The sequence below is a fragment of the Leptidea sinapis genome, chromosome 7 (assembly GCF_905404315.1).
Source record: "Leptidea sinapis chromosome 7, ilLepSina1.1, whole genome shotgun sequence".
Taxonomy (NCBI): Eukaryota; Metazoa; Arthropoda; class Insecta; order Lepidoptera; family Pieridae; genus Leptidea; species Leptidea sinapis.
This window is the reverse complement of record NC_066271.1, coordinates 10,278,438-10,290,180: the sequence shown is the minus strand read 5'-3', so window position 1 is coordinate 10,290,180 and position 11,743 is coordinate 10,278,438. Positions and strand designations below refer to the sequence as shown.

The 11,743-nt window shown below is 34.5% G+C and overlaps 1 protein-coding gene across 2 annotated transcripts; it reads right to left on the bottom strand.

Annotated features, from left to right (window-relative positions):
- Positions 1–2,251: 2,251 nt before the first annotated feature.
- On the bottom strand, positions 2,252–11,450 carry LOC126965441 (uncharacterized). Of its 2 annotated transcripts, none has more exons than XM_050809061.1 (6): positions 11,224–11,450; positions 10,712–10,853; positions 7,455–8,393; positions 6,290–6,460; positions 5,014–5,177; positions 2,252–4,369 (listed from the first exon to the last, which is right to left on the bottom strand). In XM_050809061.1, the coding sequence occupies exons 2-6, from the start codon at positions 10,778–10,780 to the stop codon at positions 4,198–4,200; spliced, it is 1,515 nt and encodes a 504-aa protein (XP_050665018.1). In that variant the 5' UTR covers positions 10,781–10,853; positions 11,224–11,450; the 3' UTR covers positions 2,252–4,197. The 2 variants fall into 2 exon arrangements, with proteins under 2 accessions (XP_050665018.1, XP_050665017.1); XM_050809060.1 differs by having other exon boundaries at positions 10,712–10,806.
- Positions 11,451–11,743: the final 293 nt, after the last annotated feature.

Genomic DNA, 11,743 nt, shown 5'->3' with positions numbered 1-11,743 from the left:
GTGTCATGGATCTTGGCAATGGATAACTTTCCTTCTTAGTTACATCGTCCAAACGCCGACAATCCACAAAAAATCTAGTAAATCCATCCTTCTTCTTCACCAGAAATACTGGAGAACACCATGGATTCGACAACGGTTTTATCAAATCATTTTCTTTCATATCCCGAATCATGTCTTCCATTTCTTTTTCGCGTGTAAACGGAATACGTCTTGGTCTCTGCCGTATCGGAACGGTGTCTCCTATGTCGATCTTGTGTTTCGCCAAACCAGTTCTTCCGATGTCCCCGTCGTTTTTCGAGAACATCCCGGCGTAGCGTAGCAGGAAATTTCTCGCTTTTATTAACTGTAGCTTGGTGAGATTGTCATTACAACCATCCAGAAGTTTCTGTATGTTTACATCGTGGCTTGCAGTTCGAACTATTATATTAGATGACCGTCATGTGACAAACGAGCAGATTCAGGCTGTTATCAGAATCGGAATGAGTGCAATTCAGTCGATATTACATAACGAGCTGTGTGTAACAAAGCTAGTTTCCAGCTGGGTTCCCCACAATTTTTCCGAAGAGCAAAAGGCGGCTCGTGTAGATTGGTGCCGGAATACTCTGCAACGCTTCAACGGAGGGAAGTCAAATGCCGTTTATAATATCGTCTCAGGTGACGAATCATGGATTTATTCAAACGAACCTGAAAGAAAACATCAGTCGGCAGTATGGGTCTTCGAAGACGAGGTCAAACCAACGAAAGTGGTTCGCTCCCGCAGCGTATCAAAGAAAATGGTCGCTACGTTTGTCTCCAAAAAGGGGCAGGTTGCTACAATTCCTTTATAGGAACGCAGAACGGCGACCGCCGAGTGGTATATTACGGTTTGTTTGCCACAAATGATAGCTGATCTCCGAAAAAATAACCCGAAACATCGCATAATCTAACATCACGATAATGCGAGCTCCCATACGGCTCGGAAGACAAATGATTTTTGGAGCAGGAAAACATTGAGCTGATGGGCCATACTCCGTACAGTCTGACGTGAGCCCAAACGATTCCTTTACATTCCCTAGAATGAAAGATTTAATACGCGGTCAACGGTTTGAAGACCCCGAAGCAGCTGTGGAAGCGTACAAATCAGCCATTTTGTCAACATTAACTTCAAACTGAAATTACTGTTTTAATGATTGGTTTGCACGAATGGAAAAGTGTTTAATTTGCATTAAGTTGAAAGGAGAATACTTTGAAAAACAATAAAATATACTTTAGCTATACCGTGCATGTGGTTTTTCTTATTCCCGATAATTTCAGTGTGCCCCTCGTATACGTCGAAACGTTGCTATTCTATGGAAGTACGCAAAATAGATAATACTACGTGTGTTGCAAGCGTATGTAACAAAGTAATATCTTTTTCATTTCTCATACTCGAAAAGTAATGTTGTCTTGATCTGATTATTGGGTGGAAAATGCTGCTTCCCTCAATGGAGAGGGAAAAACTCATACGAATTACTATCCACCTAAGGGCCGGAATGAACTTCAAAAATAAAACTGCTTTCAGCTGTGAGTTTTATGTAAAAAAAACTAATTTAAAAAAAACGCTGCGGTCATGTGACTTTCTAAACAGGCAGTGTGAACTTCTTTGAGCGGTATAAGCCGCAACAATTACGCGGTGAGTTCCATATTTAAAATTCAAAAAGTCGTCATAAATTGTCCTAATTTTAAATAGGTACTACTAAAATTATGATATATTATTAATAAATAGTTTAGATAAACAACTAGTTTTATTTTCCTAATATTCGAAATGAAGAGTAGTGTTTAACACGGGTAAAACAATCAATTCCTACACGGACTATAGACGCCCTAGCTGCGCTCGGGCGTCTAAATACCTCGGGAATTGATTCTTTCGACCCTAGGTTAACAATGTACTATATATGTACATATGTGAATCTTCCAGCAAGGAATTAGCACTTGTAACATTTCTATATCGTTCTTATTTAGATTATTTCCTATCAATACATTTTTATCATTAGGTATACGCAACACCAATAATGCATACATACTATGTATTACACAGGCTTTTCACACTAAAAGAATTAGATGTGGTAATGCTACCTTCTCCAGTCAGATAAATTACAATTATACATATTATAGTGATGTCAGCAAACGATACTTTTGATTGGTCATTGTGACATGACGTCACTAAAATGGCGCCTGTCCGTCTCTATGTCAGTGCGCGGGTATTATTGTCTAAATTAATGCAAAACAACTGTTATCTTCAATCATTTATTTAATTATAAAATTCTTAACGTGATAATATTATACTTTAATTTTTACCTTTGTAATATGTCTACTAGCTATAATATATTAAAATTGCCTAAATGCATATTTACACTTACATAAATTCTTAATTATAAAATATCATTATCGATTTTGAAATCTTGATGTTCCAGCAATCAGTAAACTCATTCAGACATTTTTTCTAGGCGGGAAAACATTTAAACAAATCAAAAGCACACACAAACACACCTATAATTATATTATAACTCAATTCATATCTAATAGGTACGTTCAGACAAAGAATATGATTATAAGTACGGCGTCGCATGTTTTTCAATCTTTATTTCACGACCCCATTACAGTTTTCAGGCGGATAAATAATTTATAATTTAATTTTAAAAGAATAATCAGAATGATTTTATGCACAAATTACTACGTGTTTTGGTGATGGTGTTATTAGACCAAAGGAATCAACAAGAGTGTTGCCAACCTTATAAAGCATTGAATAAACATAAAATTAGTATCTAAAGCCGAAAACACATTGGTGCACAAAATAAATGATGTTATGTCCTATGGAATTATACTAAATAATATCTTCATACTTCAAAAAAGAGCTGTACATGCCATACCTATACCAAATCAGCTCACGAGAATCTCTGAGGGAAAAATTCAAAGATATTCATATTATGACCATGTACGGCAAATATATTAATAGCAATCTCCTGCACGTACATAAACATTATAATTTATACAGTAAAATAAGCGACGAACATAATTTGAACACTAGAAATAACTACAAGCTTATAGTGCCCCTTACTAGGCTCTGTAAAATAAACAATTCTTGTGCATGCGATGGTATTAAATTTTTTAAATGTTCTTGGCCCGTTTCTATTCCTAATTTATATTAATGACATTATAAACATAACAAGATACGAATGTGTCCTCTTTGCAAACGATATTTCCATAGTTGTGGCTTCTCACAAAATGACTCCGTAAGTGATCATGAAGCTGACATAAACATGAAGATGAATTCAATTTGTCATTGGATTAGTATGGTAGTTATGGAATAATCTTAATATAAATCTGGCAAAGACAAATTATGTTCAATTTAAAGCAACTAAACGCGAAACTCCAATTCACAATGTCAATTATAATACCACCACTGTTAACACAGCAAATCGAACAAAGTTTTTGGGATTGCTCCTGGATGACACCATTAGATGGGTATCACATATTTCTAACGTTTGTAGCAAGATCAACAAATTTGTTAATGCTCTTCGGCAAATAAATAAAGTTACTTGTTTACAAACAACATTATTAGCTTATCAGAGTTACGTTGAATCTGTTTTACGTTACGGACTGTTCTTGTGGGATAATTGTACAAATATTTCTAGGGTTTTTATATCGCAAAAAAAATGTGTGAGAGCTATCTACAACGTGCCACCTGATGAGTCTTGAAGACCTCTGTTTGGAAAACGTGTGAAATTCAATAGTGATTTATTCATGTTTGTGACACTAAAGACAAAGAAACCGCCGGGATCCAAATAGACTAATTTTCGACGAAATCCCACTAACCTTGCAGTATGACAAAAGTTGTCTTGCTATGAGTGTCAGAATATACAATAAACTGCCCATTAATTAAAAATTATTAAATAAAATACTTTTTAAGAAAAAACATAAACACTGGTTAAGTGAGCGACTATTCTATATGACAAATGAATTTCTGAACGCGAGTAATGTGGTAACATAAAATGTGAAACTTTTTGTTAATAATTAATTAGACAATATTTATTATAATTATGTTAGTCTGTTATTATTTTAAATCTATCTAAATAATTTGATTGATTGATTGATTGGTGAATATTGTTTCTTATTCGTATTTTAGACTATAAGTTTTTATAATAAGACATAAGACTATAAGTTTTAGATATAAGTTACTCAAGGTGTTCCAGGAATTGCTCTGTTGGGGATAAAATGTGTGTTGCCCATCTCTGACGCCTTTTGCACTGAGCTGAATAGTTTGAGCTTTGGGGTGAACCTGTTGCAACTCAGTCTTGAACTGCGACGGACTGGAGTAAGAGTCATTTTCGACGGTCCATCAGTTTGGCTCCTGAAATAATAAAGCTATTTAAGTGGTTGACACACACTTTTGAATTAAATCGCTTTTCATACATTGTACATAATGGAGTACTTGTCGCCACGTTAATCAACGTATTTGAGGGTTGGGTATGCCCGTAGAAGCATAAAAGCAAAATTAACGCAGTTGAGATGCGATTACTGCGTTGTATGCGTCGGGTGAGACGGATTGATAGAATTCCGAATGCGGTAATACGAGCACGCTGTGATCTGAAAGAAGATGTTGTGATGAGGATTAAGAAAGGAATAATGAAATGGTTTGGACACGTGGAGCGAATGAATTAGTGCAGAAAGAACGACAAATCAAATATATAAAGCAAGTGTGTGTGGAAAAGTCGGTCGCGAGAGACATCGTAGGGAATTCGTCAACCAAATTAGTAACGTTTTGAAAAAATGAAAGAACCGAGGCACCCGGAACCGGCGAGCATGTATGAAATGAGTAATGAAAGTAGAAGTGTGAGTTTTGTAAGGATAGAAACAATTGGCGTTCTGTTGTCTCTGCCTACTTCGACGGGAAAAAAGCGGCTGTGTGTTCATCTTTTGTCTTAACATTAGCATACACCATGAGATAAAGTTTTATTATTGGTGATTTAACAAATATTAAGCTATTTAACTCACTTCTTACTCTCCTTAACCGCAAACCGTATGATGGTGCTTTTGAAGACATTCTTGGCATCTACCAGTTTTGGCTCCAGCGGTGTCTTCTTGCATGAGTTTGGATTAATTTTGAGCTGCATGAACTTATCCAACAGCTGATCGAGATTGGCTTCTGCTACTGAACGCTGAAATTACATTAACACTTTAATATTTTGTTATAAACTCACAAATATTTTTAGGAGTTTTAGAACTACCTGCATCCTGCTATTTTTTTACTTTTTATCTTATGTGCAATGGTTATGGTTTGTAAAGTGGCTATAGTACAGTTCAGTGCAGCCCTGTTTTACTGCGGCCTATGTGATCTATTGCGATAGCCACTGTTAACTATAGCTCACTGCTAAGATTGGTTCTTTTAATGAATCTCATTATATATTTTGCAGCGAGCCGACATATATCAAGTGGTTGAAGAATTGACTTCCCAAAGAGATGCTACGTTTACGCATGAAAGGATCACATTCAGAGAGGATGTGTAACGGGGTTTCAACTTCACTATTACAGAATCAACACGCTCTGCAATCTCCTGAGGCCTAAGATTGAGAGGTGACCTGATGTGCTAAGAAAAATCTTAATAATACTAAGAATACAAATATAATTTATTAAAATTTATGGAAGATGCGGTATTTGAACCTCTAGGGAAATGTGCAGCGCTCTAACAGCTTAGCCAAGCGTCCGGATGACGCGTGATCCATATATTGAACGCACGCGACAGAAATAAGTCTAAGGCTGAGATCTATTTATATATGTGTCATTTCTCATGTGCAGGTCTTGCGTGTTCCAGTCGGTTAACTGGAAAGCTGGACGCCGGTTTCTCAAAGTTGCCTACGAGAATAAAATTTATGGGACTTGCAATAGGCGGTTCGACAAACATTCAAAGTAACATGTATGTAAGTAGTATTGTGGTTACAAATATCATGAAAATGCAAGAAAAGTATTTTATTACTCGAAAATTGGATAAAAGGCGATACCGATTTAAATGATGACCTTGAAATAAATCAATAATGCAATAATCCATTGTTATGCACAATCAAAGGGCAAATGGACGTCAACTCGGGTCAAACATGGCATAATTTGTACGCACCCTAATACGACGTTCAAAACCATGCGTCTCCAGAGTGTCTAGCGCACTTTACCATACCATTGCGGATACAGCAACGGTAAACTCACCCTCCATAAATTTTGATGTATTCTCAGTCAAAAAAAATGTTGATGGAACCATCATATATTCTTGCAAGTTTACCTCTGCCCCTTTAGAAATAGCGTGTTCCCAGCACTGAACGGAGGCTGAGATGTCCCCTCTTCCTTCCTCCAGCGCAGCCCTGCACTCCCAGTACTCTGCCCTCTCTTGTGCCATTGGGAACCTGTTGCGTACTGCTCGCAACCAGCGGGCGCACTCATCCCAATTATAGCCCTAAATATAAACAGAATTGCATCTTGAGGGTGCGGGTGCCTAGCTTTCAAATAACATAAAGTAAATTATAAAGTGATATCCCTCAATTTTGGGATTAATTTTACAAATAAATAAATTTTGGTCACAATCTAATTTGTATAACATGCGCTTATCACCTTGAGACATAAGATGTTAAGTCTCATTTTCCCAGTAATTACACTAGCTACGGCACCCTTCAGACCGAAACACAGTAATGCTTACAAATTACTGCTTCACGGTAGAAATAGGTGACTTTGTGGTAACCATAATCTAGCCGGCATCCTGTGCAAAGTAGCCTCCCACTAGTCTTAATGAAGGTAAGGTATATTCGAAAAACCAGTGACTTTTTGGTGAAAAATATAAAATTAAAATTTATGGCAAACAATTAATATGTGACACAAGAATCTAACTACACAAAAGACTATAATTCTTGTAGGTACTGGGGGCAAAGCGGATTAATGCCAAGCTAATCAAGTATACATTATCTTTCTTGTAGATGTTGAATTTAGACACATTTTAATATTCATTCAGTTGGGTTGTTATAATAAGAAAGCTAGTTATTAGATAATGCTAACTTTATCAAATCCTGACCTAACAAAATATAATAAACTAGCTGACCCGACAGATGTTGATCTGTAGATAAAAAAAATACTGTTTTATATGAATTTGCCAATAATATTTCAAAACATCAAGAATTATTTCATAAAAAATGCTCCTGTTATAATGAAATTGTTTCACAATGGAACTGTCAAAACGTGTGTCACTTAATTCTCTCATAGAAAAGTCCATACAAAACAAATATTGAAAATAAAAATAATTATGGGTCTCAGATCGAAATAAAAACTATCCTATCTCTCAAGTTGCACCAAACTGCACCCCATGAAGTAATCCCCATCAAAACCCGTTTATTAGTTTAGGAGTCCATCGCGGACGAACAACGTGTCACGTAATTTATATATATTAAGATTTAACTTACATTTCGTAAGAGCTCTGTCAGGTCATTAAGTGCTCCCAATAGAAGATCATCCAACCGTGGTGTCAGACCAGAAGTAAGGGTTGTGTTTGGGCTTGATTCAATATCTCCACTTTCACTTATATAACTTGGTTCCCTCCATTTATTCATAGCATCATCTTTATTCCCATCACCATTCAACTCAGTATATGATTCATTATCACTATCGTGTTCCAGAGCTTCGTTTTCTTTGTTCTCATCTGCATAAACATTGAATACAAGTGTGTCTTGATCCATAAAACATTGTAAGTGTGGATATGAATCTATAGATTTTCCCATCTTTTCCAACCATCTATGTAGCTTGCTACACATTTCCTTAGCATTATGTATTGGCGTTTGAAATGTGACCTTTTTCTGTTCACATTTAACAGCTGATATCATGCCATTTAAAGGTTCAACTTCATCTACTTCCTTCAATGACACTGTGTTGATATTCTCACTTACCGATGAAAATTTATGTAAGGAATTACCTAGTTCATTGTTCCTTGAATTCTTAAAATGAATAGCTGATATTGAACGTCTCACTGGCATTTTGAACGGCTTTATATCTACGGTAGTCTTTCGTCTATTTGTATTTAAATTTGGATTATTTACAATTTCATCATGACGAATTCTGTCCTCTCTTTCTATGATCGGTTCCTTAACAACCTTTGGTTTGTAAAGCCGCTCAAAAACAGTTTCTCTTCTCTTTGTCTCCGTTGTCTTTACACTTTTGTCATCACACAAAGATAATTTATTTATTGTTTTTGAGCTAGATGGTTTTGCTAAAGTTGTTTTGTGTTGTGAGTTGTTTTTAACTGTTTTCATTGAATTTCTAACAGCTCTGTCTGTCTTCCCTGCTGGCCGGGACATGTTTGTAGTATTTGCTGGTGTGCTATATTTCTTAAGATTTAGCTCCCGGAGCTGTAATAAGCATGACACATTAAAAAAGGTAAAAGTATGTTAAATCTGAAGAAATTCCATGTGAAAGTATCAAATAACCATTTATAATATAAGCAAGTAAATTAGGAAAACATATTGGTAAAATATAAAAAATATATTATATAATAATGGCTTCCTTCTTGCCTGAGCTTCCCCCAATTTTATCATAATATAGTACTAAAGCAGTGGAAAAGGAATCTATGTCAGTGAAAATTAATATAAAACAGTCATCTAATACTGTTTTAAGCTTGAGATTGGTAACCAAATACCTCTTATGTAAATCATATACCTTTAATACTTATAAAAAACTATTGTTTGTATGTGCTACCTATTGATAGGGTTTAAGTTGATGCCTGCTCGCTTGGATTGTTTGGATCATAGTTATGTGGTTGGTTAGGTAGCATATACAAACAATAGTATTTTATTAATATTAGAGGTATAAGATTTGCATAAGAGGTGTATTAAATTAAATCTTTATTAAGTTATTTTATACTTTTTAGTGTCATGAATCAGGTAAACAAACAGGTAAAGATTTTGTTGCTTTTTACTGTCATATATTAAATAGTAATTTTTTAAGAAGCTAAGGGTATGCCTACGAAAGGTTTTGCATGCCTTAAACAATATAGATCCCACGTTCCCATATTTCATGTTCTTGTGAGACACTGAAATATTGGGAAGAATGTTTGATAGGTATGTATCCTAAGACCCACTTATCGGCAAACAGGTTAATAATAAATCAGAAATAAATATAATCTTGATGAGAACTTCTAAAAAAGCAGTACACAAACATAAATAACATCATCGATGTAATTTTCATAAAATAGAAACTACTGGGCCAAACTATGTCAAATTTTTATGGGACCAAATGGCAAACATTCCGCATCAAGCTAAAGAAGATTCACGAAAATCAGATCATAAACCTCAGCATAAGCAGTGTACATACTTTTAAAAAAATCTCCTTTTTGAAGTCGGTTTAAAATAAAGCAATATTGCAGATTTATTGTCTCTTTTTTACGGCTTATGCAGCACAACTATGTCTCCTTAAATGACAGCTTTGAAGTGTCTCAATGAAGTATAACATCAAACATTATTCCTAAGAAAACAGTGGTTATGTATGTAGTATATATTGTTGTAGTATAATATCTAAAATCTCATTAATTCTCTATGTCTATCATTTGGAAAAGTTAATTTAAAACACTATTGGTGACATTTTTACAGATTCATGTTAATAAATATATGAATATTTTAAAATCACATCCTTAATTTAGGGTTGAGGGGGAGTAATATACATTGTACTAAAAACCTGTATCTGAAAAGTTTTACCCATTCCCATACCCAGGACAACATGCTCACCTAATTCAATTTTAAATCAAAAACAAGTTATAAAGCACAATATGTAGATTCTGCTTGGAACACAACTTTTGCACAGGGAAAAAGTTCTCATTAATGATAAAACTATATAAGTCTAAACAACTCAAAATTACTTACTTGCCTTAACATAGTTTGGAACTACCACCAAAAGTAAAGATTTTTATTGTTAGAATAACTTCTTTATTTATTTTTATGTCTGTTAAATAAAGTTATATCTGTAAAAATCCCTAACCTGCTTATAAAGAGTCCATGGCGAGAAGCATCAGTATGTATACACACTTATGTGCAAAAAAAATCAGTATCTTTAGAATGACATGAAACTGATCAGTCAATCATAATCTATACATATAAATAAAATTGGAGTGTCTGTTTGTAATATTGAAATAACCGTTTTTTACTACATGTATATGAATATATATACACCAAAATAACATTTTTAACAATTTCTGTGTGTTTGGATGGCTGGACCGTTTTTGACAGGACTTTTATTGGCAGGTAGCTGATGTAATAAGGAGTAACTTAGGCTACATTTGTTTTAGAAAAATCCTCTTATTTCAGAAAAATAAAGTAATGTTGCAATGTCCAACAAATGGTCTAACTCTAAAAATAATTTATATGGCAAAACAATGTTTGCCAGGGCAGCAAGTATAAAATAACAATAAAGTATTAGGTAGGTAGTAAAATATCTATCAAAATCTAAATGTGCAAGCCAAACAAATGTAACTGTACTTCGATTTTAATTTTGCTGTCTGATTTTTTGCCTAACACTGATATAGGGTACCAACATTGATAGCTGTTAAGAATATCAGATGCACAACCTATGTCAAAATCTAACATTGCCCATGCTGCTTCTACTTCAACATACCCTAAGTTTTAAATCATTTAGCATGCACTGGTAAATCAATTGAATATTATGAAATAAGCCTCACCATTTGTATCCTTGCCATTTCTTTAGCTTTTCGATCTTCCCTCAGTTTTTGTAAGCGCTCCTGGTTCATTTTTAGACTTGTGATTGAAACAGAACCTTAAACAGAAAAAGCTTGTTGTGCAGTCATATTTTAAAGGGGTTTCCTGAAAGATGGTAATGATGATTACAGATTAGTGAGGCCAAAATAATGTAATCAGTAACTCCTTTTCCCAATCTGAACTAATCATCTTAATAAGAATCTAATTAGGTAGTCTTATTTTTATTTCTTATGCTGTATTTCCACAACCTTCTTATGTCTACAGATAGCATTAGAAGATAAAGCAGATTTTTTTCTACGTTAAACAAACGAACAACATTTTAATAATTACGGAAAACATCTACTACCTACATATTTTAAAGCAAAACCTTCTTGAGCTTTCAATTGACCTTAATAATAACAAAGAAGCGATGTAAAGTACTCACTATTTTAACGTTTCATAGTTATAATATTATATGTAATAGGTATTGATTTACCTGAAAACTTCAAATAGATTTATTGACGCACGCAGATTCAGCAATAACAAATCTCAAATACAAATCATAAATAAATTATTATGAAAAATGCATTGAATTTATACCGACTGTATTGTTCTGTTTCTGTGATCTACACTGAAAGAATATTATTTAATTATCTAGCGAGTTTATACTTCCAAGTTCCCTTACAAGTTACAATTACAACATTGCAGACGGTTTACGAACGCCACTATTTCAAATTCAAAATTCTTACGTTCGTGATTCGTCAGTTGGTGACGTATTACCACGAGAGAAAAAAACAGTACACAGTTGCCAATGCTGAAAACCACGACATAGAATAAAAATATTAATGTCAAGTTCTATGGCTACCTACCATCAAGACAATCAAAACGCGACGCCATTCACCGCCTTTCGACGGTGTCAGTACTAATCAATCCCATATATTTAATACGTTCAGAAATATATATACATCACGCCATGTGATCACACGCCCCCACACGCGGTCAAATGAAAAATACAG